Source organism: Thunnus maccoyii, chromosome 23 (assembly GCF_910596095.1).
Source record: "Thunnus maccoyii chromosome 23, fThuMac1.1, whole genome shotgun sequence".
Lineage (NCBI taxonomy): Eukaryota > Metazoa > Chordata > Actinopteri > Scombriformes > Scombridae > Thunnus > Thunnus maccoyii.
Window position 1 is genome coordinate 16,178,081 of NC_056555.1, and position 26,907 is coordinate 16,204,987.

At 40.7% G+C, this 26,907-nt stretch overlaps 1 protein-coding gene and 1 long non-coding RNA gene across 7 annotated transcripts; one reads left to right on the top strand and one right to left on the bottom strand.

Moving 5' to 3' along the window:
• Positions 1–70: 70 nt before the first annotated feature.
• Positions 71–17,663, bottom strand: impdh1b (IMP (inosine 5'-monophosphate) dehydrogenase 1b). Of its 6 annotated transcripts, none has more exons than XM_042402718.1 (16): positions 17,206–17,663; positions 11,565–11,663; positions 11,310–11,390; positions 7,611–7,659; positions 5,624–5,725; positions 5,447–5,521; positions 5,119–5,325; positions 4,912–4,999; positions 4,597–4,796; positions 4,176–4,266; positions 3,905–4,000; positions 3,167–3,310; positions 2,845–2,989; positions 2,597–2,740; positions 2,405–2,488; positions 71–1,755 (listed from the first exon to the last, which is right to left on the bottom strand). In XM_042402718.1, the coding sequence occupies exons 1-16, from the start codon at positions 17,424–17,426 to the stop codon at positions 1,734–1,736; spliced, it is 1,848 nt and encodes a 615-aa protein (XP_042258652.1). In that variant the 5' UTR covers positions 17,427–17,663; the 3' UTR covers positions 71–1,733. The 6 variants fall into 6 exon arrangements, with proteins under 6 accessions (XP_042258652.1, XP_042258653.1, XP_042258656.1 ...); XM_042402719.1 differs by having other exon boundaries at positions 11,310–11,387; positions 17,206–17,661; XM_042402722.1 differs by lacking the exon at positions 17,206–17,663 and adding an exon at positions 14,101–14,274.
• Positions 17,664–23,630: 5,967 nt separating this feature from the next.
• On the top strand, positions 23,631–25,495 carry LOC121890868. Its single transcript, XR_006093957.1, has 2 exons — positions 23,631–24,107; positions 24,838–25,495. It is a non-coding gene; the product is annotated as an uncharacterized LOC121890868 (long non-coding RNA).
• The last annotated feature ends 1,412 nt before the right edge of the window (positions 25,496–26,907 follow it).

Consider the following 26,907-nt stretch of genomic DNA (forward strand, 5'->3'; position numbering starts at 1 on the left):
ACTTTTGTTAGTTAAGTGAACCTTGTGCAGGGTAAAGCACATTAGCAGGTTAGAGAAAGCAACTCAACTCTTACAATCTGGGGCATTTTATTAAAAAAAATTACACCTGGCAAAAAGGACATCCAGTATGAAAATGTTAGAAAAGCCTACTCCTACATTAGCTGAATGATAACAAACACAGCTATGCTGATTGAAAGTAAGAAAAGGAGGCGAAAGGGTGTATAGCATTATGCACTTCGATGCATTTTCACTGAGCTGTGATGTGCAGCCTTTATCCATCCCTGTTTCAAGGCATATCTCCGGTAAAAAGAAAAGTAATAAATCAAAAATAAAATAAACCTATCACAGAGAACATATGCCACACTGTGAGAGCGTAGGAATGAACAAGTGACAAGCAACTTGTCGCGCTAATTTTGGTTTTGACCTTACAAAAGAAGAGTGTCAGAGGAAGTATAAATACACTTGGCAGTATGTATGCAATTACAATAAAGCGGAATATAAATACAGCCATGTTTGGCTTAGTGAAAAAACAAACATGCATATCAAAAACCCTTCATGCTCAATTCAAAGCCCCCAAGACTATACAGATTTAATATAAAGGTTTTTTAAATCTAAAAGTATTCAAATTATGGACAGAGAATTTGCTATTCTCCTCCTTACTATTTTTGATTGGTACATTTTAGGGGTTTTCTTCCTTCTTTTAAACATACCTACTCCTCAGCTTTTGGTCCCTTCTGTGCTCAACATATGAACACTATGAACTGAGATGGGACACTGTTTATTTGGCTCAAGATGTCTTTGAGGGGGAAATGAAAGTCCACAGTGGCAAAGACTGTGGGTCTGAGTTTTGTCTACTGATTAAGGTGAAACTGGAGGATACAAAGTCAACAGGGTAACTGCCATGGCCAATATCTCGTACCTCGGGATCCACAATACATGACGTAAACAATATGTGCTGAAATATAAGCAGCTACTCTTCATCAAGTAGTTTATACCTGTAATGACCTAAAAATGCAAACCAAAAAACAGGAAAAATGAACAACGTAAGATTGCCATGATATACCGACACTCTGCACATTGAGAGACAAGTGTTTTTGTCTTGTTTTCTGCACACACACACTAGTGTGTTTAAGAACTGGGATGTGTGAGGCTTCCGACAGGGAGCTTGCTGGTTAGCGTGGATCCCAAAAAAGCCTTAAAAAAAAAAATAAAGGATGCTGATGGGATCTGCACCATTGCTGTTTTAGACTCACCAATATTAATAGGACAAAAAAACAAAAACAGTGCACCTTCACTTTGTTTGTCCCAATAAACATTTTAAACTATAATCGCACACTCAGACAAACACTACCCTTAAGTCACCAAACACTCACGCAGTCCATTCTCTCACTACTATCAACACGCACGAAAACAAAAATTGGGATCAGCTGCATACTCAAGATATAGGTGTGTATGTCATTCCGCAAACCCTGATGCGCCGCTTCTTGAGTGCAAAATCCCAGGTGTTCAGAGAGTGGGGGGTGTCAGTTTGAAGATTCTCACTTAGCTACGATGCCTCTTTCTTCCCCAAAGCAGCTGGTTGGGATCAGAGAGAGAGAGAGCAACCGTGGATACAACGCGGGGGAGGGCAAGGGTGGTGTTGTCGGTGGTCCATATTTTAGCAGAAGTGGCGATTTAACATTTGGTCACTGTTAGATTGGGTATGTCACATGCGCCGCCGATCTGCACTCCGTTCAGTAAAGCCGTTTCTCGTAACTGTGGGGGTGAAGACAAATAAAAGAGATATCAGCATTTGCTCTAATATAAACAAGTATTGCTGCTGTAATTATGTTTACTGCAATCCTGTGAACACTGTTTACACAATGTTTTCTGAATGTACTTGGCAGAAAACTCCTAACTTGCATTTTTTCCCCTAAATGTCAAGTTGGGGCCAAAACTTGAGTAACACGAGAGAGAACTTGCATTTGTTCTCTTTGTTAAAGCTAGAAAAAGATCATATTGTTTCTGCTGGTCAAGCTGCTTATAATGCTGATGCTGCTTTATCCACTACAGTGTTGTACAATATCAACGCCTGACATGAAGTAATATCGGAGCCCAGCTGTTTCTTAGCAACACACTGATGAAATCTTCTATGAGTCAACAAAGAACGCAATTTAGAGTTCCTACTTATGTCACCTGCCCCAGTAGTGGAAAAATTCAATCTAACTTCAGATTTTACGTGACGAGTGTGTTTCATTTTTACAACTGGGAACAAAATGCAGGACTGCTGCAATAATAAATCTGTTAATACTCAATGCGGATACTCCTCTGATGTGTCAGAATAAGGTGTGCATGTATACACTAGTGCTGTGATTAAGTATGATCATGTATTGTTTAATGGGACAAAATGTGTTTTAATACTTACGAGTGGAGTCCATGAACTCCTCCCTCCACCTGTGCAGACATGGTCCGCTTCTCAAACTTCAGCTCTCCAGAGTACATCATAGAACTGTGAAAGATGGAAAAAAAACATGTTAAATATAATAAACATAACAGTTTACATCTGTATTATATTGAGCCATTTACACAATCTAACCATCAAACCCAAACTACTCACCGGAGAACAGAGAGACTCTTTGCCCCAATGTCCTGGCAGCCATGTTGAATACCAGCTATCAGGTAAGGTACAAACTTATGGATCGAGCCCTTGTCCTGGACTGACCCGGATACGCCCTGGGCTACCTTCACCTTGTCGCCCTCGCTGTGGAAAGACATCACTGAGTCATTATTCCTCCAGTGGGATCACAGTATTGTAATAGCAGCACTTTGAATTTGGCTATTCGCTACTTTTGACCTCCCACGCACCTAAAATAGCGTTTCTGGCTGCTCGTGCTCTTCTCCATAGCGTCCAGGGAGCCCATACCACGGTATTTTTTCAGCCGCACACCGTCTGAGAAGAAGTACTCCCCTGGAGCCTCAGTGGTTGCCGCTAGCAACGAGCCCATCATAACTAGAGTGGGGAGAAGGGAAAGAATTATCTGTGTGTTCTCTATTACCCAACTTGACCTAATCAGTGCTGGGACTGTTGTCATGAGATTAACAAGATGTATGAAATATGAGGAATTAGATAAGGTCTTCTTTTCACAACGTTACGACATTCTGTGTGTCATAATCTTTGGACTCTCACCAGTCGATGCTCCGAGCGACAGAGCCTTCACCACATGGCCCACGGTCTGAATGCCGCCATCAGCAATGACTGGCACACCAAAACGCCTGGCGTATTCTGCTACCTTGTACACGGAGGTCCCCTGGGGCCGCCCACATGCCATGACTACAAGGTAGAACACATTTTTAACGTGACTGCCATCAAAACAAATCACACAATGTTCTCAGGTAAGGCAGATCTGAACTTGAGACGTACACGAGTTATGTGCCAAAATAAGCTGCATGAATTTCACCGATTAGTCTAACAGAGACATTTCAGGTTCATGTCCTCTCGCTGCAACATGTCTCTTCTATTCTTGTTGGTGAGCGTGACCCAGTCTATGCACGAAAGACCGGTCCCCATGGCAACCCAGAACGGGGCCTTGGCAGATCACCATGACAACTAGGAGTGGTCTCAGGGTATTTGTCACTGTTGGCAACTGATAGCCTTTTCTTCCCAGTGTAGCTCATAGCCAGATGAAGAACAGGTACAGAATGTACTACAGCTGATGATTTATGCCTCTAATTATATATTTTTTTCTTTTAAATATATTTAAAGTCACAGCTAGCAGTCATATATAGTCACAACATTTTATTCTATATTGACATAGTGCTATACTTTAACCTTTTATGTCAAATTAAATTCCATTTCTGCTTTTCCAGGACTTTGATAATGTGTTACAGTGTTGAGGAGATGGCACTGAATAATAAGGATGAATACCTTCCTGTGTGATGCAGATGGAGCCGCAGCCCATGCCGACTCTCAGGGCATCCACGCCAGCATCGATCAGATTCTTGGCCTGGGCTGCTGTAACCACTGCAGATGGGGAAGAGAAGAAGAAAAGTCTGGAAAAGTGTGCAAGCTAGGATATTTGATTTAAAAAGGCATTAAAAGAAAGCTGCCAAAACACATGGAGAGTTACTGTATGTGTACAAAATCAAAGTCCTTTCACCAACACTTAATTCGCATATTTTCTTTTCAACAAACTCACCATTTCCTCCCACCACTTGCAAGTCTTGATACTTCTGTTTAATATAATTTATCATGTTGATTTGATACACCGAGTTGCCTTGTGAAGAGTCCTAGAAATGCAAAAACATATATAGTTTAAGTGCAATGATGTTAAGAGTACAGTAGTCTAAACAAACATTAAGGGCTAAAAAAAAATGCATATTATTAACACAATTTTCAAATGCAGGCAATTTTCTTCATACTGTCTTCAGATTTAATTTACAACACATTCCTGCTGTTGATGTCATACACTTTCCCACATTTCCAGTTAATAAGAGGAACTAATTAGAAAGTTTTATGTATTTTTCAGCAACCTGTGCTGCAACAAATATCTAACATTCATGATAAATTGGGACCGATGATAAGAGGCCCATCAACAGCTTCCATGCATCAACACGCACCAGTACGACAACATCCACTCCAGCCTGTACTAGCAGGTCCAGTCTGTATTTGTCATCCTCCCTGGTGCCGATGGCAGCGCCACACAGCAGCTGTTTGCGTGAATCTTTGGAGGCCAGAGGGTAGTCCCTGTTCTTCTTCAGATCTGTCCTGGCGATAATGGCCACCAGCTCGTCGTTATCATTTACAATGGGAAGCTTTCCTGTTTACAGAGAAAAGTGAGGTTATTAAATGGCACAAAAAGGAAAACGTCAGACAAAAATCAAATAGAAGTTCAGGTACACAAGCTGCATCAACTTTCTTTTTTTTTCTTTCACCTTTTTTGCTGCGCTGTAGAATATCATTGGCTTCTTTCAGAGTAACACCAGCTGGAGCAACTACCAACTCCTCCCTCTTTGTCATAGCCTAAAAGAATGCAAGCACAATTAAAATGTTAAAATATTTAAATGAATGATGCTAATACAGAAATGTCTAGAGTGATGGTAAGACAGTTTCTTAAAAACTCGACATGTTACAATATTCACCTCCTCCAGAGGTTTGCCGTGGTCTTTCTCAGAGAGGAAGTCGATGTCTCTGGAGGTGACAATGCCCACCAGCTTGCTGCCCATCTTGCCTGTCTCGGTGACAGGGATGCCAGAGAAACCATGTCGTACTTTGGCCTCAAACACATCTCCAACTGTGTGGTTTGGACTCATCACAACTGGGTCTGTGATGAAACCTTGCTCAAACCTCTGGAAACAAGAGAAACAAATATCCCTGACATGATGAGTGAGCACAAATCCTGAGATAGTTTCACATAAAATAGTGTACTTGAACTGTTATACGTATTTGAATGTAGGATAATTAGTTTACCTTAACCTTGCGGACCTCATTGGCTTGGAATTCTGGTGTGCAGTTGTGGTGGATGATGCCGATACCGCCCATTAGCTGCCAATTTTTTAAAAAAAGGAATGATATTCAGAATTATGCAATAAAGGAAAATCTGTACTCTTTCCATAATTTCAACAGTTTGGGAAAGCAGTTTCTTACCGCCATTGCAATAGCCATAGCTGACTCTGTGACAGTGTCCATGGGGGAGGAGATGAGGGGGGTTTTCAATGTGATCTTCCTTGTCAGCGCTGATGTCAAGTCCTTTAAAAGACAAAAAGGAAAAAGGAGTGCACATTTTAATAAGAGTTTGTTTCTGTCATTTTGAACAGGATCCACCAGGGGGCAGACTAAACTTAAGAGATATACAGTGTACAGTTGTGGTTAATGCCTCTAAAATCTGTTTCAATCACACATGAGGGCATAACTTCAAATGACATGAGGACAGTGAGGGCAATTTGAGCAGAGTCAAAAAAAAAAGAAGTGGTGTTTTGTTACTCCCTCGCTTGAAGTTAAAGTCAAGTCTCTTGTATTTGAAGAGCGCCAAATCACAACAGAAGTCATCTAAGGACACTTTTCACATAGAGCAGGTCTAGACTCTTTAATTTACGGAGACTCAAAATTCCCCCATGAGCAAGCACTTGGCGACAGCAGCAAAGAAAAACTCCCCTTTAATGGGAAGAAACCTCAAGCAGAACCAGGCTCTAGGTGGGCGGCCATCTGCCTCGACCAGTTGGGATGAGAGAGAAATATAGGCTACATTATTTTATTTAAAGCACATCATTAAGCATTCATCTATGGCTTGAGGTGTCCGTAAACTAAATGAAATGCATGAGCCATTTAAAACAGTGTCCTTCCTCACAGGGAAAGAAACCTGACACTGCCTGGAAAAATGGAAATGAGCCATATGACAGTGTCTCCAACAGCAACATTAACTCTCACTTCTTACAGGTTCCCACAACAGCCAGCACCACACTTTTGCTATCTGCAGCTGGGAGTGTGAAAATAAAGGCATTCCTTGAACATGGGAAACCAGCAAATGAGTTCTATGGTGTCAAAGCTTTTACTCCTTATCTGAGACAGACATAAACTATGGAGGCGACCCGCTGCTTTTCTCAAGGGTTCACGGTGAAGTTGAGACAAATCACCTAACACCCACTTCTCCATTTGGAGAGCACAACTGCACTAACCTGCTAGATTCAACTGAGAGTTTGGAAAGCATGTCAGGAACATCACGACCCCCCAGAGAATTTCCCACAGAGGCCCGAAGCACACGTGGCCCCTCTTCATGTTTAACACCTTTCCAAGTGCATGTGAGCTAGAGAGGATATTAGAAATTTCAGTCTGGTCTACGGAGTGACCGTCTGAACATGAACTCTATTCAAAGTTGTGACTCAAGCCAAATGTGGGAGCATTTGTGTTATTCAAGCTTGAATAGACTCACTATCCAGTGAAAAACTAGGGCAGACCAAGACTCTGTAGAGAACCAATGACAACATGGCGAAGCAGACAAGCATCTGACACAACGATGAGAGCTCTGCTTAACTCTGGAGGAAACGGGGAGAGATTAGAGATATCAATTAAATTAAAACCCTCTGAGATGGATGAAGCAGAAGAGAGGGATTTCATCTAAAGCCCTGAGATTAACTCTCCCATCATCTGCTGAGAGAGCTGGATGAGCAACCAGCCAGACACAAATGTAAACACAAGGGTGAGGGAACAGCCAGTGGGTGACCACGTCGGGCAAAAATAGCAGGGCGGCAGCACAGGAGAAATGATGCAGATGGTTTTAAATGGGCAAAAACAAGACTACTTCTGTACACACTCCAATTATAAAATGAAGTTGAGGTCTGGAGTGGAAAGGTTTGCTTAGAAAAAAGAAAAAAGAGACTCCACTGTAATAAGGCTGATGGTTTAGGAAGTGGCTCTGCCAAGAATGGTCTGTCTGCTGACAGAGGCACTTTGCACATTTATCACTATGTCCATAGCTGCAACAGAACAAATAGTTGAATTGTCCTTCAAAATACCAAGAAAAGTCTCGGCTCAGATGAGACAGCTACTTGCGACAATCCTCTGTAACAATAACAGACCTTGCATGCCCTTTTGTACTCTGTTACGTCCTGCGCTCAAAAAAGAGAAGTGTACTTACCACTTCGTCTGAGGTAAAGTCGATGAAGCCAGGTAAAATCAGGAAGTCACTGAAAGACATAAGCAATAAGCAAAATGCAAAGTAAGGGGTTGATGGTGGCAACTTCTAAAGCATCCACACTGCAGTAAAAATGCCAGAAGCTAACCAGTTCCTCATGTTTATACCAATATGAATAACCAATAATGGTAGTAATTTCTGCAAAATATCTCCAAGCAAAGCAGAAAATGTTTACCTACGTTATGAGTGGCTCACGGCAAACAGGGTGAATTGGAAAACAATCAAATGTGAGTGCTATTGAACACGATGGGTAAACAACAGAGATGTGGTTGTGATCAGCAATCAAGTGCTTTTTATCAGGGTGTAATTAAAGATGTGTGATACATTTCATTACTGTTGCTGACAGCCACTTTTTAAAAAGAAAAATTCTAAGATATGTTTTTGGGGCATTTTTGCCTTTAATTGACAGCTGAGTGGAGAAGCAGACAGTAAACGGGGGGGGAGAGAGAGGGGCATGACATGCAACAAGAGTCCCCAGCTGCAATTATGTGGGATGCCCTGTAACCATTCGGCTACCAGGACGCTCCAGACAGTCACATTTTTAAAAATAAACGTGACCGATGACCTTATTGTCTTTGGGATCATTTTCTACTTATTTTTTTCCATTCTTTAGAACATCTTCAACTAGGACAACACCACACGTTGGGGGCTGCAACCTATTGTTGGATGCCCTTTTATGTCTCTTCATGGTTCCCAGAATATTGCAAAGTGGCATACTGGCTGAGTACAGACACTGAGTGAGGCAGGGTGCGTCCTGTTCTTGATAAAAAAGCTACACTGGACCTCTTTCAGCTCTTGGCCTGTATAAACACAATGAAGTAGAACGGTTGAGGGGGAGCAAGAGCTAGACACAGGAATGACGTGTTTGTTTTTCAACCAAAGTCTGTACGTATTTTGAGGTTTTACAGATGGGTGTGAAAACAGGCAGGGGACAGATGGAAATATGGGTGGAATAAGGGAAGCTTTGTATGCCGGAGGATGTCGGAGGGGAGTGGAGAGGAAACTACGAGGCGAGAATAAGTTAAACAGGTAGATGGTGAGCGGTACAGGTGGACATAACTGAGTCTAAATGTGAGCGGGTGTCGAAAAAGAAAGTAACACTAACAGATCCCTCGGTGTGGGTGTGGGGAGAGTCAGAAATAGACGCGCTTGATGGGACAGGAACTAGATTGGAGTCCTGTTTGTCACTTCAGAGTCTAAACACCCACAGACATCAACGTAGGGACAAGCAGGAAGTTCAGCACACATCTGGTAGCATTTAGCGGCAACCACAAACCTCGGGCTGCATCTACTGACTCAGGGTCAGCACTGAATCCTGAAAAAAAAAACACTGGCTTGGTGATGCCTTATTATGGTTTTCATTTCACTGTTAAATGTAGGCAAAATATCTGGTGATAAGCGGGAGCATTTCAAACTATTATGAGAAGCCACAAATCGGTCTTCACCTGCTTGTAAAGAGGCCTGTTCTTGTCTTGGCCTGGACATTAAAGAAAATCTAGGACATTGTATGCCCACACCCAAAAAACTTGAAAGCCTCTGAAAAACAGAGAATCCAGTGTTTTGTAATTGTGGCAGCAAGTTTAACAATGCAAGTATCCTCTGTACTCTTACTAACGTCGCTTTATTTGGCTTTTGTGTCATAAGTGTAACAACAATCAGACAGACGTGGTTCAATGCCAGCCCTATGCCAGAGGTAATTGACTGTGGTTTACATGACTCTACTATCATGATTTATTGGAGTTGGGTTTGGTTTTGCCACAAAATGTGCCCTTCAGGCTTTAAGAAGATGACGCAGATTTTACGGTAGTTAAAAGTCACAGATCTGGACCGTGTGGATGCTCTCTATCCACTGCAACTGAGAGTAAGAGCAGAAAAGTCCACCAAGCCTACAGATGGATTGCACAGCATATAATTGTGTAGTTTATAGTTTAAATTATATGCTCCAGTTGAAGTTCTCATTTTGTGTGAATGGTAATGACATATGACCCAGTATTTACCCAAAACCGACAGCCTGGGGCTTTTGTGAGAAGGGTGCATTTGAGGCATTTTTAAAAAAAAGAAAAACTTGATTACAAGTAGATGCATATTACAGTGTCTACACATAAGAAAAACACTTCCTGAGATTGTTTCATAACAACCAGGGAATCTTACAATTCGTACACTTTTACTTTTGATGGCATTTCAGGCGTGCTGACAGAGTTAAAAAGTAGATTAGTTTGTGAAACATGTTTACAGTCCTGTCCAGGATGTGATTTTTTTCACCCTCCCAGTTGAAGATCACAATACTTCAGGAAGTTGAGTCTCTCACAAAGCTGTTTCTGTCTTCCTGTGTGTTTGTTTCACTTTCTCTTTGTGGCTTTATTTCTTCATCTTCTACCAGGCAATAAATAATTAACTGTTGACCCTTGGAATCAAAAGATATGTAGGGGAAGTGGTCTGTAAACCTAACAATAAAATTTGAACTCCTACTACTTTTATCTGTATTTGTAAGACACTAGTTAAAAGGTTGAAACAGAGGACAAACGGTCTGCAAAGACTGAGTCATCCTAAAACTGGCCCAATCCACCTCAAATTCCTCCTGTGACTCACATGGTTGTCATGTGAGCAACCTTTCCTTCGGTCGTGATGCACTTCATTACAGGGTAGAGAGGTTATTCAAATCACACGCGGACACACTAGAACACCATTATGTTTTCTATTTAATTAGCTTCAGTAAAGCAGTAGTAGCATGATTAGACCGAGGAAATTGGAGGATTTTCTCTTAATAAAACCTTCCAATTGTATTTGAGTCACTTAAAATATCAGTTTTGTCGGCCGTGCGCAGACATTGATGCGGTTACGGTCAATTATCTACCATCTATAATTACACAATAATACATTAACTAATGGTCTTTCAGGGAACGCTGAGAGGGCATCTTAAGCGTTGACTGCAGTGGTTATTAGGCCCTGTGGCAAACACATTCAAAAGGTGAAGCAATGTGATGAATTTGGGAGATTTTTTTTCAAATGTGGGGGCAAATGCAAGATAAGAGGAAATGGCATTTTTCTCAGTGTCTAACAACCACTACAAATGAGTTGATTCTTTCTAAAGGCATAAAACATTAGAAAAGGGTGTTCAAATGGATTAATCAAAAAGAAAAATGACAGTCAAAATGCATGGTGAGTTAATGGACAAGCATTCCTTCATTTGTCACCAGAATGCTTACCAGAGGTGAGTGAGGTAAAGTAAGAGGTGGGAAGTTATTAGTGATTGATTAGTGCTTTCTTAAAAATCAGAGCGAAGAGTTTGGAGGAAAAGTGCATGGGCTGTTTTGTGACGTGTGTTGCATACACAAGACAGGTCATGCACTTTTGATGGTTAGTTCAAGTTAATAATGTAGTTATGTCCACTGGAAGCAAATTTCATCCCCATGACCAAGATCAGGTTGAGCATTCCAACAAGCCCTCTATTGACATCTGCACTCATGCACTTTCATGACACTAGATTAAGATTTTGGCATGGTTTGTTTAAATGAATGAAGAAGCTTTAGAAGGACAACCATTTGCTTCCCCCTTATGAATTCACTATTTGGAGAGACACAAGAGATTTTTAAAAAAAACAGCACAGTTTCAACATTGTTTGAAGACGACTGTTTTACTCACTTGTAAGTCAACCCATCTCCTTTAGAGCATAGCTCTTCAGCCGTATGACCATCGGAGACAACGCACTGTTGGTCAGATCTGCTGGTTCAAAATGTGTTGGCCATTACAAAGCACTCGTGCGTACACTTCACCTACCACTGCGCGGTGAGGTGAGGTTTTAAAATCAGGAGACCTCACTTTGAATTACTTTAATGTCTTTACTGAGACTGTGTAGAAAAGAAGAAAAAAAAACAGTTTGTAATGTAGGAAACTTACTTGTACGTAAGACCATCTCCAATCGAGAAGAGCTGCTGAGCTGAGAGTCCATCCTCAGGGACGTAGCCTGTTCCACCACTGATTAGGTAATCCGCCATGCTGTCAAATGATAGAGAGAGGAGAAACTTCTGTCACCTGTGCAGCCCAAGATGCAGATGAAGATGTGCATCTACAGCAAGTTAAATGCTGCTTTGGAAGAACACATCCAATTTGCAAGCAGAGCTTTAGTGACCTTCTCACAGGAAGACATAACCATAGCAACATCAACATCCCCCCAGCCAGCCTCAGGTCAGTGCGCCTGCGCGGCAGCTGCGAGATGCTACATCTTCCTCTCCTTGCAAAAACAAACCATTAATAATCCTGTAAAAACGTGCAATAATGCTGCTAACCACTAATTTTTGTGATTACTGCAGCGAAATAGCGGGGTCATTAATTAACATAGCATCACACATTATGTACCACAAACACGTCACTGTAGAAATCCTAATGTGGTTTTGTGACAGGGCAGATTTTCTGTCTCTGCATGTAAAATACTAGGACCGTTATTATTTTAACAACAGAAAACCAGGATCAGGCAAATCCTGGCCGGGTGACCCACTAACATTCAAGTGAACCGCTACAGCGACACGTTTTCGATCTTTTAAGACATTATACTGTTATGGTAAAAGCGTGTTAACGAGAAACGGTACAAAAAAAATGTCGTCTTAACGTCGTATTGTCTCGACTTGAGCGGTAACGTCTACTGGCCTGGTGACCCACATTACATTATCGGTAGCTAACAAACATTAGCAGCTTTGCGAAGCTTTAGTTAACACAATACTAGCTATTCAGACCTGTCTGTGCTGTTTACACAGCAAAAAACACCAGCGCAGCATCCACGCGGATGACGATCATATCTGTTAGCCCCTCGCATCTCTCATTCTTCACAGAGATCCATGTCTGGTTAACCATCGCTGTGTTTTGGAAAACGACAACGTCAGTGAAATGTTTTTTTTTTTTTTTAACGCTAACATATCTTGTCACCACGCATTGCGGTCTAACTAACGTAGTCTACGTATATTTTAGAGGAATAACGACACCAAAAGTTTAAGTTTCATTACAATAAGTGGTCTTTTTGAGTGTTGAATGCATGCCGAATTGAAGAACGGCTCATTTTATATGGTAAATGATGTAAAATAGTCTTCTACCTAATATAACGCCTTACTGACAACAGAGACAACACTAATTTGGCAAAGTTTCAAAGGAATTTTGGTGTTAACATATGTTGGGCTTCGTGCCAACAGCATGTGTGTGTGTGTGCATGCAGATTGGTATATATCTAGGGCCATTGAGAGGTGATGGTATTTTCAGTTAACGTAAATTAATAATAATAATAACGTTAAAGTTTATAGCAAATCATCCGGAGAGCAGTTAATGCCAATTCAGATTTATAATTCAACGCTAACCACGCCAAACATTACACAATGTTTTATGTCTACCTGACCGTTAATGAACCGTTAGTCACAGGATTGGAAATATCGTTGTTACAGCTGCCAGTATAGTTTACAATTAACCAACATCCAGTGATGTAGTTAAGCCGTTAAATTATAACATTAAATTAACAGGAAAGTTAAGTAAGGCTTCGTGTAAATAATTTGACATTGCTTAACACAATTATTTGCGTTTTCACAAGCACAAACGTTAACGTTGCTTGATTTGTACGCTTTTACCGTGAATCCGTTGTCTTCACAGCTATACTAACGTTTTAAGAACGTTAACGTTACTGGTAAATCTAATGTAACGTTGCATTATGTTGGGCACGTTTCGTCACAATTTTCATGTTTCCTCGTTAAAATGTATATCGGCGTAAACGGACGGATAAAATACATTCTATTAACGCCACCATAAAACTGTCACAACTGTTGCAGATGTGTTAATAATCCACAAAAGTAGCTAAGGTACATACAACTAAACTTTTGCCAGACCATACATGAACTGTGGAAATGTGTCCAGACTACATGTGGGGCTACAACTGACTCGTTAGCCAATTTTTTTTCCCAGGACGGCGAAGTCATGACCCGCCCTACTCTACCTCTGACTGGCTAGTATTCGTTGCCTTCGTTGGTTAGGTTTACGTTTGAGGAGTGAGATTGGTTAGGGTTGCGGTAAGAATATCAGGGTAAACCAATCAGAGGCGGAGTAGGGCGGGTCATGACTTCGCCATCCTAGGAAATGAGAAATCTCGAAAAACGTTAGCATTTTGCATTAGCAGCTTGGTTATTTTAGCTTGACTTATTCTTTTATTTTACTGATTATTATTTTGTCTGAGACTTTAAGGCAAGCATATCCGCTCTCAAATTGGTAAGCATGATTTTAAAACTATGTAGCTCCCTCGCTAGCGATAACTCCAACCTCTTTTCCTTGTTCATGATGTCACGTTAGCTAGCTACCTTGTTGAGCTGATGCCCACGTTGACCAAAGGGAAGCAACTTTCCAGCTGCGGGTCTAAAGAAGTCGGGTAATAGAAACGGCGATAGATGCAGTAATTCCCGTTTACCTCGAAGAACAAACAAGATGAAAAGACCGGTCGTTCGTGGCTCCAAAGATGTAAAAGTACGGGTCGGCAGTAAAGTGAATCTGAAGTGATTGCCTGTCGCTGTGTGCAGACAGTGCGTGTTGCTGTTATGTACTCGCGGCGGCGTCACATCCCCTCTCCCCACAGAGGCGGGTTTAACCCTCCGCATCCTGCTTCTGGTAAATCAGGAAAGTACCTCTCACTGCAGTGTGCAACAAAAGTGACTAGTGCACGTGACAATTTTTACTACTGAATAGTCTGCGTTAGGAGGAAGCTGCTTTTACGTTTCTTTTATCCAGCCAAAAATAGTACTATTTTTGGTATTGCTGGTCGAAGTGTCATAATAGTGTAATGAGAAAAGATTCAGAGCAAAATATAGATTAGTGTGTCTGATAAAAATCTTAATTGATCAGTCCTCCTCCAGCCCCAAATCGTTATTTGCTTATTCTTACTCCACTTGGATGTTTGACCTTGACTATGCAAAATGATGTACTGCATGTGCAGAGCTGGAAAATCTGAAGTGTCATGCCTTTAGGGCCATTTTTAGGATGCACCGATCCGACTTTTTCAGTCCCGATGCCGATACCGATTCTTGGGCTTTGGGTATAGGCCTACCTAGTACCGAGCCGATACCAGTGTTTAATTAATAAGCTGTTTGCCTCACTGTGTGGACCAGACATGGATCATTCTTTTATATGTAAGGCAAAATCATGCTTGACTTAAACATTCCTTTGCTAACTAAATGTAACAAATACACATTTACTGAATTGTCATTTATTAAAATAATGGTATCCGATACCACATCAGCCCATTGTCACTGATACCCGATCCAGCTATCTGAGACAGTATCGGACCGATATTTGATGTCAGTATTGGTATCGGTATATCTCTATTAATTTTCCTAAAGAGAAACGTCATGTTGAATTTGGACAGCACTGTCTGAAATTTTGGTCACATGTAAATCATCTAAATTGGATTAAGTGTATTGAAAAGCTGGTCAAACCACATTTCATCCACATGATAGTAGTTGGAGAGAGCGTGCAGACTGCTAGCTGCATGTAACAGACTAAAGCATCTCATTTAAGATCCTGTATTTTCTTCTTGTCTGATAACATGTTTAAGAACATAAAATCTTGATGTAGATCAAATTCACTTTCACTTTTTTGTGATAATTCTTTACATAGATGCAATACACTATACAAAAGTGGACAATAACAATAAACAATAAACAATAAACTTCCTCATAAATTGTGCACCACAATTGGCTGCTTTCAGTGTGTACAAGCGTATGTCGAGGAAAACAAGTACAACCAGTATGAGATAAAGGAGTTCTATTTTAGGCTATGCATCACTGAGGAGAATGCTTGTTACAGTAGATACTGTGAAAGTTTTATTTACTGAGCAGTAATCTCTCACGCTGTATACACTCACTTTACTTTCTGGCAAAGAGAATATAAAACGGCACATGTAGTTTTTCCAGCATGCAGTGCACACACATGTACATTCACATTACTTGACGGTATGTCAGCATGCCGCTCTTGTCATCGAGCTGTCAGCTGCATAAATGGTTGGAATGAGCTGCTGGCAGAAAATCGCTGTTGCTTTCTCACAACTAAAAATATGATGGCCGATATCTATTATCACCACTACAGCTCCATGAATCAGAAAGCTCAAATTAAAACATTTCACATTCACACATTTGTGATTTTAACAACATTAAAAGCTATTTTTACTTGATTTACAGACAGCCAGAGGCCAAATATATGGCTAATAGGCTGTTTTAGGGTGATTTGTGATGGAGCTGCTGGAGATGGCATGATAAGCACAACTGCATATTCATCTGTCAGAAGTTACGGATTATGATTCAGTTTTAGGATTATGGAGTCACCTCTTAGAAGTTTTTGTATTTAGTGTCACCTTTTTACAGTCAGTCACATGTCAGTCAAGTATGTGTGACATAGTAGTGTGTTTATTTAAACTGAACCTACAGAATTGTGTGGGTGTTGACTACAGATGTACAGAATAATTTATGTTTTGTATTATATAAACTATATAAGCTGCATTGACAGACAAGAAAAACAATAGGCGTTACCATTGTATTGCATGAGTTCTTTGTTGATCATGCCTTGCAGGGAGGTTTTTACTGATGTATATTAAATACAATAGACAACCATTTGGTCTTCCCTGTGACCCAATATGCTTCACAATAAGTAAGTCCTCTCTTCTTCTATATTAATCTTAGGTAAGGATTGCTTGAAATGTCTGGCAAGGTGACTCGAGGGGGATCTGTTTCCCACTTTGTGTTTGTGTCAAATTAAATGTGGGTCATTGCAGATATAGGTCAGTGGTTCCTTTATGCGCTGTAGCTATTCTGAGCAGTTGATTCAGCCTTGTTTATCCTCCCTGCAGCATGCTGCACACCCCTGCCTTGATGGTGCATCACAGACTCGTTGGCGTGTGCGAGGGGTAACAGAACCAAGTTAAAAATAGCACCTGACAATGTAAGATTTCTATTGTTTTAACATCTGCTTGTAAGCCAAGAGCATTATCTACAGGGCCTTCAGACAACTCCAAAAGTGAAGTGTGTAATTGAAAGCAAGGGATTTAACCTCAGGGGCATTTGCAAACTGATCTAAATGCAAGTGTGTGTGGACCGTGTAAACTGATCCGATGCCATGAAGTTAATTTACATGTGCAGTCTTATGAAGGCACAGCCGGTGAAAGTAACTATACAGCATGAAAGACAGAGAACTGACATCCATCATTATTTTTATTTTAATGTTGTATATTGAGTGAAACTTGAAATTATTGTGGCATTATTAAGTCTTTCTTTTTTTTAAGCATTACTGATCTTCGATTTGTAATTTTTGCAAAAAGTGGCCTTTTATTACATTTCTTGCAGAGCTCTGGCACTTGCTGGTGAGAAATTAATTTGCATCAGGCGAATATGCAATAAGAAATAGCTACAAAAATCTTTTGTGACACATTCTGTAAACATAATAAAACATATGGATGTATTTCACCTTAGTATAGTTTGAGTCTGACCTAAAGGTGGCTCATTCTGCGTATACTACCCCAGTAACTCACCTCTCTGGGCCTAAACCAGCCTGGATACGTGTGGCGCTGTATCGCTGGGCTGCAGTTTCATGCCCATGGCCATGTGAGGTTTGCCGAACATAATGTTCACCCTCCCGGGATGATACACTGGTACGTGGGGGCTGAGTGTCTCCTACAATTCTTCGATAGTCCACTTGTTGGCTCTTCCTTGCTTCATCGGCCCCAAAGTGCTCATACTCATGCCCCTCCATGGTTGATCCGAGGTCAGTCTCTAAATCCAGTGAGGTTGTTGCCTTTTAGCCTTGCTGTGCAGCTTTTCAACAGATTCTTACTCTTAAACAGAACATGCAGGGTCAGTGGAGAAATCCACCAGCTGAAGGTTACATTTGGACCCTGATTTCTTGAAACCCTGAATTTAAATGAACTTCACATAGCCCGAGTTTAGTTGAAGTGGAGGAGTTACAGTTAGCGGAACAAATGAAAACTCTCCATTTGTTTCTAAATATTCTTATCTGAATTTCAGTATCTGCTCTATTCCTCTGCAGCTGCCTTCCAGACTAGATATGGAGCTGTATAGGTGTTCCCACAGAGAGAAAACAGAAAAAAAAGAGCTGTGAGGCTACTCCGTCTGTCCCTGCACAGGATGCACCTGCCTACAAAAAGGCACCAGCCACCTCCAGGCGTGTCAATAGAGGGCGTCACCTAGGAGATTCTTCCACTGAGAGGGTGTCGCCGTGGAAATGATGTCAGCAGCAGAGCGTTGTCGTTGTTGTGGAGAGGCTGTTGTGCTGATGTCTTCGAAATGTTGGAGGAGATTTCCTGTCATGAATGCAAAGGGTAATGAAAAGGGAGAAGAGCACAGCACATGCCCCTATACCTCTATGTGGGATAAAGCGGTCATTGCCCTGAGCGTTTCTCTACACGTTGAATGGAGTGAGTGGTACTGTCCTGCTGAGTGCCCCATGAAGCTCTCTCTATGTCTTGCTCCCTTTCTATGTATGGGTTAATCCTGCTTTCTATCAGAGGCACCACGTCAGTTTCACAAAGAGGATTTCAGAATTAGAATGAACAGGACTAAAGACAGGCGCTGCAAAGTGAGCAGCACATTTTTACAACACAAAAAGCAAGATCATCACTGTATTATTTTTATTTATCTCACTGGGCTCCTCTAAAACCAAATACACGCAGCACACATAACAGTACTGGAAACATTTGGCACAGAGTGATGTTTTTCATTACTCTTGAATGATAAATTTAGCTCATCACACCAGGACCCACGGGTATGATTTGCATTGCTTCTCATGCTTTGTGCAGGCCTCTTAAGTTTCCAGTGTGTAGCTGACTAAACTTGGGACTGTATAAAAGGAGTATGTATAAAAACAGCTCTGGTGTAACCAATTCACTCCCTAAAAAAAGTCAAAGGGTGAGTTTAGACCCTGAACCCAACACAACATGTACTTGTACTACTCAGAGATGAGTGAAGCTTGCACCAAAGTGTCAGGAGTGTTACATAATCACGCTAAATGGTTTCAAAACCATTTTGTTTTCCAAAGAATATCCCCTATGGACTGCTAGCATGTTTTTACACACAGCACCACACTTTACAAACATCGAATTGGTTCTGTGTGACATCAGTAAAGGCTGTGAATTCATACCTTAAGTGGGCTATGCATGCAATGTATAGAATGTATAGTACCTATTGACTCATCCATTGTTTTTTTGGTTTTGTGTGAAACTTTGGTACAGTTTAGCCAGTGGAAAGGATTCTCCTTTACACACACACACACACACACACACACACACACACACACACACACACACACATGTACCATCACTCCTTTCAAAGGGATCACCTCCAGGTGACTGACTGTTTGTGACAGTTGGTGAGACGTTAAGATGGAAAATCCTCTTAGCCTGTCCTCTGAGGCTCGAGTAAGTTCCCCCACTTACAACTCATCTTTAACACATGCTAACGGAAACCCCTCACCCACACAATGCAGATAAAAAAGTAAATCAGAAAACTGACTTTTTGTACCAAGGACATATTCTAAACATGATATACCACAGATCAGTCGCAACATTAAAACCACCTGCCTAATGTTGTGTAGGTCCCCTTCATGCTGCCAAAACAGCTCTAACCCATTGAGGCATAGACTCCACAAAACTTCTGAAGGTGTCCTCTGGCACTAAGATGTTAGCAACAGATCCTTTAAGTCCTGGATCGGACTTGTTTTTCCGACACATCCCACAGATGCTCGATTGGATTGAGATCTGGGGAAATTGGAAGCCAAGGCAACACCTTGAACTCTTTGTCATGTTCCTCAAACCATTCCTGAACAAGTTTTGCAGTGTGGCAGGGTGCATCATCCTGCTGAAAGAGGTCACTGCCATCAGGGAATACTGTTACTATGAAGGGGTGTACTTGGTCTGCAACAATGTTTAGGTAGGTGGTGCGTGTACAAGTAACATCCACATGAATGCCAGGACCCAAGGTTTCCCAGCAGATCATTTTCTAGAGCATCACACTGCCTCTGCCATCTTACCTTCTTCCCATAGTGCATGCTGGTGCCATCTCTTCCCCAGGTAAACAATGCACACGCACCCGGCCATCCACATGATGTAAAAGAAAACGTGATTCATCAGATCAGGCCACCTTCTTCCATTGCTCCATTGTCCAGTTCTGATGCTCATGTGCCCATTGTAGGCACTTTCGGTGGTGGATAGGGGTCAGCATGGGCACCATACGTAGTAAGCTGTGATGCACTGTGTGTTCTGACACCTGTTGATTATAGCCAGCATTCATTTTTTGCAATTTGTGCTACAGTAGCTCTTCTGAGGGATTGGACTAGATGGGCTAGCCTTTGCTCCCCATGTGCATCAGTGAGCCTTGGGTGTCCATGACCCTTCCGCTGGTTCACTGGTTGTCCTTCCTTGGACCACTTTTGTTAGGGACTGACCACTGCATACCACAAACACCCTACAAGACCTGCAGTTTTGGAGATGCTCTGACCCAGTCATTTAGCCATCACAATTTGGCCCATGTCAAAGTCGCTCAGATCCTTACGCTTGCCCATTTTTCCTGCTTCCAACACACTGACCTCAAGAACTGACTGTTCATTGCTGCCTAATATATCCCACTCATTGACAAGTGCCATTGTAATGAGAAAATCAATGTTATTCACTTCACCTGTCAGTGGTTTTAATGTTGCGGTTGATTGCTGTATATAGATTTGTAATGAATGGATTGCCGTGGTGATGCTGCTGTCTGCTCTGAGTGTCATACCTTAAAACCATGTAATCTGTGACATTAAAGGGTTAGTGTCACATGCAGAATGAATGAAAGGATCCCACTTTTAATTTCACATGTGCATGTCCTCCTCATTCAATTACATTAATCATAATGAACCTCATGTGCACAGTGTGGATACTCATTGACTAGCTGAGACAAATCAGAGTCATAAGATTTAACACAAGGGTAACCATTCCCTTGTGTGTGTGTGAGAGAGAGACAGTGACTGGTCACTGAGGATATCATCTCTTAGATTATGTGAATCTACACTAGAGTTGTAATTCATTCATTGGGCTACTTTTATACAGCACAGGCCTCTTCTCAAAGAAAAACACTACAACTCTGTCACTGAGTCTCTGTTTTTTGTGTTTTAAACAAGCACCAATTCTAAAATGTTATATACAAGTAGTATTTTCTTTACACTTTGCAATCATTTGTGAGTTTTATTGCAATTCAGAGATTGTCATCTTGTCAGAGGTGTGTCATCTCATTTTGGAATTGAAATTTTGAATTACGGTACTTCTCATACAGATAGAGAGGGGACAGAATGAATAAAAACAGTAAAGGTGTGCTGTTTCTGGGCTGCTCCTACAATATTACACAATTCAAGTCAAGTCAATGATATTTACAGGGCTCAAATATTTACAGAGCCCAAAAATCCCAAAATTGTCAAGTCAATTCAAATGATTTTTTTATGAAGCACACAACACAGTCTATCTTTAGACCCTCAGTTCTAAAGGAGGAAAAAAGGACAAACAAAACAAAATGACAGTATTAGGTAGATAGATTGCAAATATATGAGGAAAATGCACCCAAGAAAGTGTTGAGCAGCTTCCAGGTACTGCCAAAACCGGTAAGACCTGGGTCACACCACCTCCTCTGTACTGCAAAGACCTGGAAATGGGACAGACCACATAGGCTTTATACACAAGAGACAATTTACCGCTGACAGCTTTACAATCTGTACAACATAAATGGCCCTCTATCTTTAGACGCTCAATATAGGTGAGGAAAAGCTCCACAAACATATCCTTTAACATGAAAAAAGAAAAGTCAGAAAGAGTGACAGAACATGTATCTACTTCATGTACAGAGTAGACAGACATAACAGTGCTAGAATTACAGTATGGAGAAACAGATTTACTAGATTTATTAGATTTTACTGTGTTTTATTATCTGTGCAAATAAACTCTAACTCTATTACAGACCTAAGACAAAATATGACACAACACAATACGTATTTTATGTGTTAAAGTGCAGTTGTGGAATTTTACCTCTTACACAAGCATGTAAGGCTGTGTTATGACCTCCAAACTGTTATGCACTGCCATCTAGTGGTTGCAATATTTTATTACATCAAATGCCATTGCTGTAAAATATCCTGACTAAGGCCTTTATGAAGGTACTCAGTTTTCTTGTTGTTCATCACAGATATTCTGTCATAAATGTTGTCGTCTCTGTCTTTGCAGAAACTAAATTGTCAAGTTTAAAGAGTTAATTAAAGATTTTAAGAGTTACCTCTGATTCACAATCTTGTGCTTTTTTCTCTCTTCACCATTGATTGCCTGTCTTCACTGGGCTCTCTGCCAAACAGTCTATACTGCTTATTGTGTTGTTTTCAGCACACTTAATGTGCTAGACAATTGTTTCTCTTGGTGATTCAGCTGTTTGAGTCTAGGCACGGAAATGAGTAACAAAAGGATTTAATTTGCGCTTTTGGAAAAGTAGTACAAACTATTGGCTGCCCTCCAGTTTCTGCCGAGGGAAAAGAAGTTTCTGGCAGTTGTGAAAAGTGCAGAGTATCAATTTCTCAGACAAGAAAGCTGCTTACGCAACTTGCTGCTTTTTTTAATATCCTCTGGAAACCTAAAGACTTAATTCTCTGGAGAGGAAGCATTCTGAATGATCAATAAGTGCGTAGTGGAAACTGAAGGAACTGTGTGGGGTTGTCTGTGCTAATGTGGTGCAATACTCTCAACTTCTTTTGTCTGCTGTTTATCTTAGATTTAGCCCTGCATCTGTTACATTATCCGCTCACTGAACTGAAATTGTGGCTATCTCGGCTGAAGTAAAAGTCAACTCAAAAAACCATGACAAGCCCTAGGGGAAGTGAAATCATGACTGTTATGTGAAAAAGATAAAACAGGGCTGCTATTTAGCTTTGCTTAGTCTGCTGCTCTGGGAAATTTCCACAGGAATCTTCACTCTGGCAGATGGGTAAACTGGAAATCCCAAGAGTGTTTTTTTTCTTTTTTTTTCGGACAGAAGTCTAGGTCTTCTAACAAGTTTATACATTGTGGATGGGGTAGGAGCAGGTCTGAGCCAGCCCATCGAAGTATGTGCCTGACTGTGTGTGTGTGTTTGTGTGTGGTTCAGGGAACATGACCAATTTCTTGGTTAAAGCCCAATCAATCTTGTGCTATGAGTCAGTAATCTCTACAGGTCAACTTAAATGTTAAACAAACAAAGACCTCTTTGTCTCATGGCCAGATCCAAAACAAGGAAGTGAAAACGTTTCATGAGATATTATCTAGCTCTAAACCCTCCTTGTGCCCCGTGAGATGAAAATACTCTCTCTTTGGTATACTGCATAGAAAGTGTTTAAAAGCTGAATACAAACTAAAACTGTAACTGAAACCTAAGAGAGCACTACAGACACCATCACTGATCCACCTTATTATTTCTGGGACTTTTGTTCTTTTTTAGCAACCTGGGCTTTATATTTATGCCATAATTTTAAAAGTGACAGACATAGATGGCTTTTTTAGACTTGATATATTTAAATTGACATCATTTAGTCAAACCAAATCATGTCAAATAAAGGTTTCAGTATTTCCTCAACAGAATATCATTCCTGGCTTGGAAAAAATGCTATGAAAAATCAAATTTACAGACAAATAAAAGGGTTTTGCGTTCCTCAATTTAGACTTTTTAAGAAGTAATGACAGGTACCTGTGTCCAAGGCTCAAACCCACATCATGAATCCAACTTCCTCCAATTTACCCCCCTTTATAAAAAATAAAATGCAGCAAATTGAAATAAACAACACGTTTGAGAGTCTTTGCTTTTGGTATCTGGTGAAATGTTTAATTAATTAGGGAAGTCATGGCCTCTGAAATCCTTGCTACTACTCTGACAACTGTGAAGTGCCTTCTGTCCTTTTCTTTCCTCTTAATTGTCCTCATCTATGACCGTAATGCGGTAAAAAAAACCAGACCACATGCTGAAAGCTTTTTGGCTGAATGGACACACATTGTCTGAATACGAAAATGCATAAAAATTAAATGGAAAACCCTAAACTTTCCACCGGCGGTCTACAGTGAAAACTCAGGAAATGCCCGCTGTTGCTTACAACGTGATGTCACTCTTGCGCATACTAAGTCCAGCGCTTGACAAGATCGCACAACAGAAGCAGAAGCAGCAGCAGAGAGATAGAGCCAGAGAAAGAGACAGCACCCGTGTGTCTATCAGCTCCAGTAGGATGAGGAGTTTAACAACAAAAAGCCGTCTGTAATTATTGATTGACAGAGTATCAGCGGATCCAAAAGGCTGCCGTATTTGTTGGGGGAAACCACTTTTCAGCTACGAAAAACAAAGGAAGAGAAGAAGAAGGAAAGACACCACAGAGCAGTCGAGTCTTTTGGTATGTTGTTATGCCTGCCGTGTCTTAGGCTTTTTTAGTTGTCTAACTGGCGTAGCAATGATTCAAGCTTGTTTTTGTGGTCTGTGTCGTTCTCAAAACCATGTCCCCCTGTCGCTGTTTAGCAGTTGCGCTCAGATACATCAATTACGCGTCAGCATTTGAGTCTCAAAGTCTTAAATCGAAGTTAGCAGTACAGCTAACCTCAAATGCCTCGTAAATGATACCAAAATGACCAAAAAAATGTGTTACAACGGCGATGAAAGAGTAATTGATGTTTTGTATCAAATGAAGACAGACTGAATGACTTTAACACAACTGTTACGAGACTTTAATACTGTCCGCAACTTAAATGGGAACTGTTGTATCATAATCTGAATTTAAGTCTAATGGGGTCTGCTTTGGATTGCTCAACATTGTAAAATGGGACATTTCCAACAGCCTATAAATACACCACTAATGCTTGGTTCTTCCTGTAAATGTGGTCTGTGTTTCCCTGCAGACAAATAGTCTCCACATACAAGCTCCTTTTACTTAATTATCTACTAATTACTCTACTGAAGGACACGGTGTACTGCCATGATGATGAATTTAACTTGAATGATGTGGTAAAGATTAAAACTGTACAAAAGTATTGGACAAAATGTATCTGTGCTTGTGTGACTTACATGTAGATTGGTCACCGAAAATCTGTAACCAATCTTTAAAACTGACCATTTTTATTTTTCCACAGCTGATTGTTTTCTACGGGAGCCATGGTGGCGGCTGTGATCAAGTTGTATTTAATTGGAACTGCGCTACAGTTCCTTGCAGTCATTTATGGAATAGTGGACTCCTTTGGTGGTCTCATGTACGTCCAGGACCATGACTACATCCTGGAGCTGGACCACCAGACAGAGAGGCAGCTCTCATCAAGCAACCACGAGAGGGGATCTTCTGTGACTAAAAACATCGGCTCCTGAGGGAAACATCGTGGCATTTTGGTCCCAAATTAAGGAAAAAATGGCAGCTGGATGGACATCCTGGACACTTGCAGTGGATCAAGAGGCAGTGAGACTTTCTGAGAATTATACTGGTTGCATTGCTGAGTACCCACGTCATTGTAATATCCAACTTGTTGGATGCATTCTCCACTTTGGAAAAGCTCTGCACCAGCCAGTTTTTGATGGATGGATAATCCCACAGCATGCTTCTGTTTGGTTTACTTTGTACCATCTGCTGTTAAACACTGTAGCAACTGATCTGTATAAGAACAACTACAAATCTGAAACAAACGTAGCAGCACTACTGAACAGGCATTACTGGTTTGCACTGAAAAGGAGAGCGTTTTGTTTTTTTATGTTTAATGTCATTGTGTTTGTTTTGAGTGTTTAATAAAGTGAATGAAACCATTTTCGAAGTGTTGTAATGAGTACAAGCATACTGCGGCCACCTCTAGGAAACAGAAAGAAGTTAAAGATAATTGTCTGTCTGCTAACTGGAAAGGTTGTGGTTGGATCCCTGGCTGGTCACAAGTATCAAATGCACTGAAAATTTTGCTAAAATTGAGCTCAGTGGTTCTCAAATTTTTCCATGTCAAAGACCCCTAAACTGATACCAATTAGACCACGGACCCTCATTTGATAAGATTTTGTCCCAGGGTCCCCCATCTGGATAGATTTTCACTTTTAGATCTTTTATTAAGGAAAGTGTATGACACCCATGACCAAACCAGTCATAAATTCTGTCATTATGTTACTTACGGATGGAAAATAAATTATTCCTCTTTTTGCTGGGGAACCCCGTCAAGGACCACTGTCCCCGGATGCCACTTTGAGAGTCACTGAATTAGTGAAATCAAGGTTGATACAACAGAATCTTGTTTATTCCCAAAGTGCTCTATGCTCCCCATACAGAACACAACAACACAAATAAACGTAGGGATATGTTAAACCTTATGTTCTCAAAATAACTGATCCACAATATTTTCTTTAAAACAAAAGATTCAAATAAAACAAGTAACCAATTTGTCACTTGTTTTATCCTTTATCTTTATTTGTCTGTCCTTTCATACTAAACACTACTAGACACTTAAAAGCAGGTTTGCAGAACATACAGTAGTCAAGTCCTATCAAGTTTGTATTGATTCAATCAACATCACACGTCATGTCTCAAAAGGAATTACAAGCCCTCAAGAGCATTGTGTCCCATCACAGTCTAAGAAGCAATTCAAATAAATTGTTTTCTTGTTAAAGGGCTTGTTGCGCAACAGAACCCAGGAAGTTACAGACATTACTTGGTCTATGAGCATTGACAATAAACCAAATGACTGCTGGATGTGTAATGTGAGGTTGCTCAAAGGTGGCCTCAGAGAATCGTCACTGAACTCTAAGGAACTAAGGAGTAACTTATTCCTTTCTAGCTAACTGTTTTTTTATTTTATGGTGAGGTCACTCTTTGATTCAGTCTCACCACTCTTATCAGATCCACATATTTCCTCAAGAATTTGTCAGGACAAAAACAGAGCAAAATAAAAGCGAAAACTACACTTACAGTAAATTTTTAAGGTAGATGAGACCAAAACAGAGCAAAATAAAAGCGAAAACTACACTTACAGTAAATTTTTAAGGTAGATGAGACACATGTACAAACACACACAACACGCAAAATAGTCATGCTGAACTATCTACTCTGAATCATCCTGGTCTCTGAATGAATCATTAACATTTAGCAGTGGTGAGTAAAAGCTCAGCTGTGACACACAATACAATATCGAAACGATAGTGATTCTGACACAATTATGGTTGAGTTATACACCTCATAA

Excerpts from the sequence above, each read along its gene's own strand:
- impdh1b (XM_042402718.1), bottom strand. The coding sequence starts at position 17,426 with ATGGAGGGGCATGAGTATGAGCACTTTGGGGCCGATGAAGCAAGGAAG. Across the intron at positions 3,311-3,904 it reads CATCTGCATCACACAGGAAG|TCATGGCATGTGGGCGGCCC; the intron begins GTATTCATCCTT and ends TCTACCTTGTAG. Across the intron at positions 2,489-2,596 it reads AAGAGTCTCTCTGTTCTCCG|TTCTATGATGTACTCTGGAG; the intron begins GTGAGTAGTTTG and ends CATCTTTCACAG.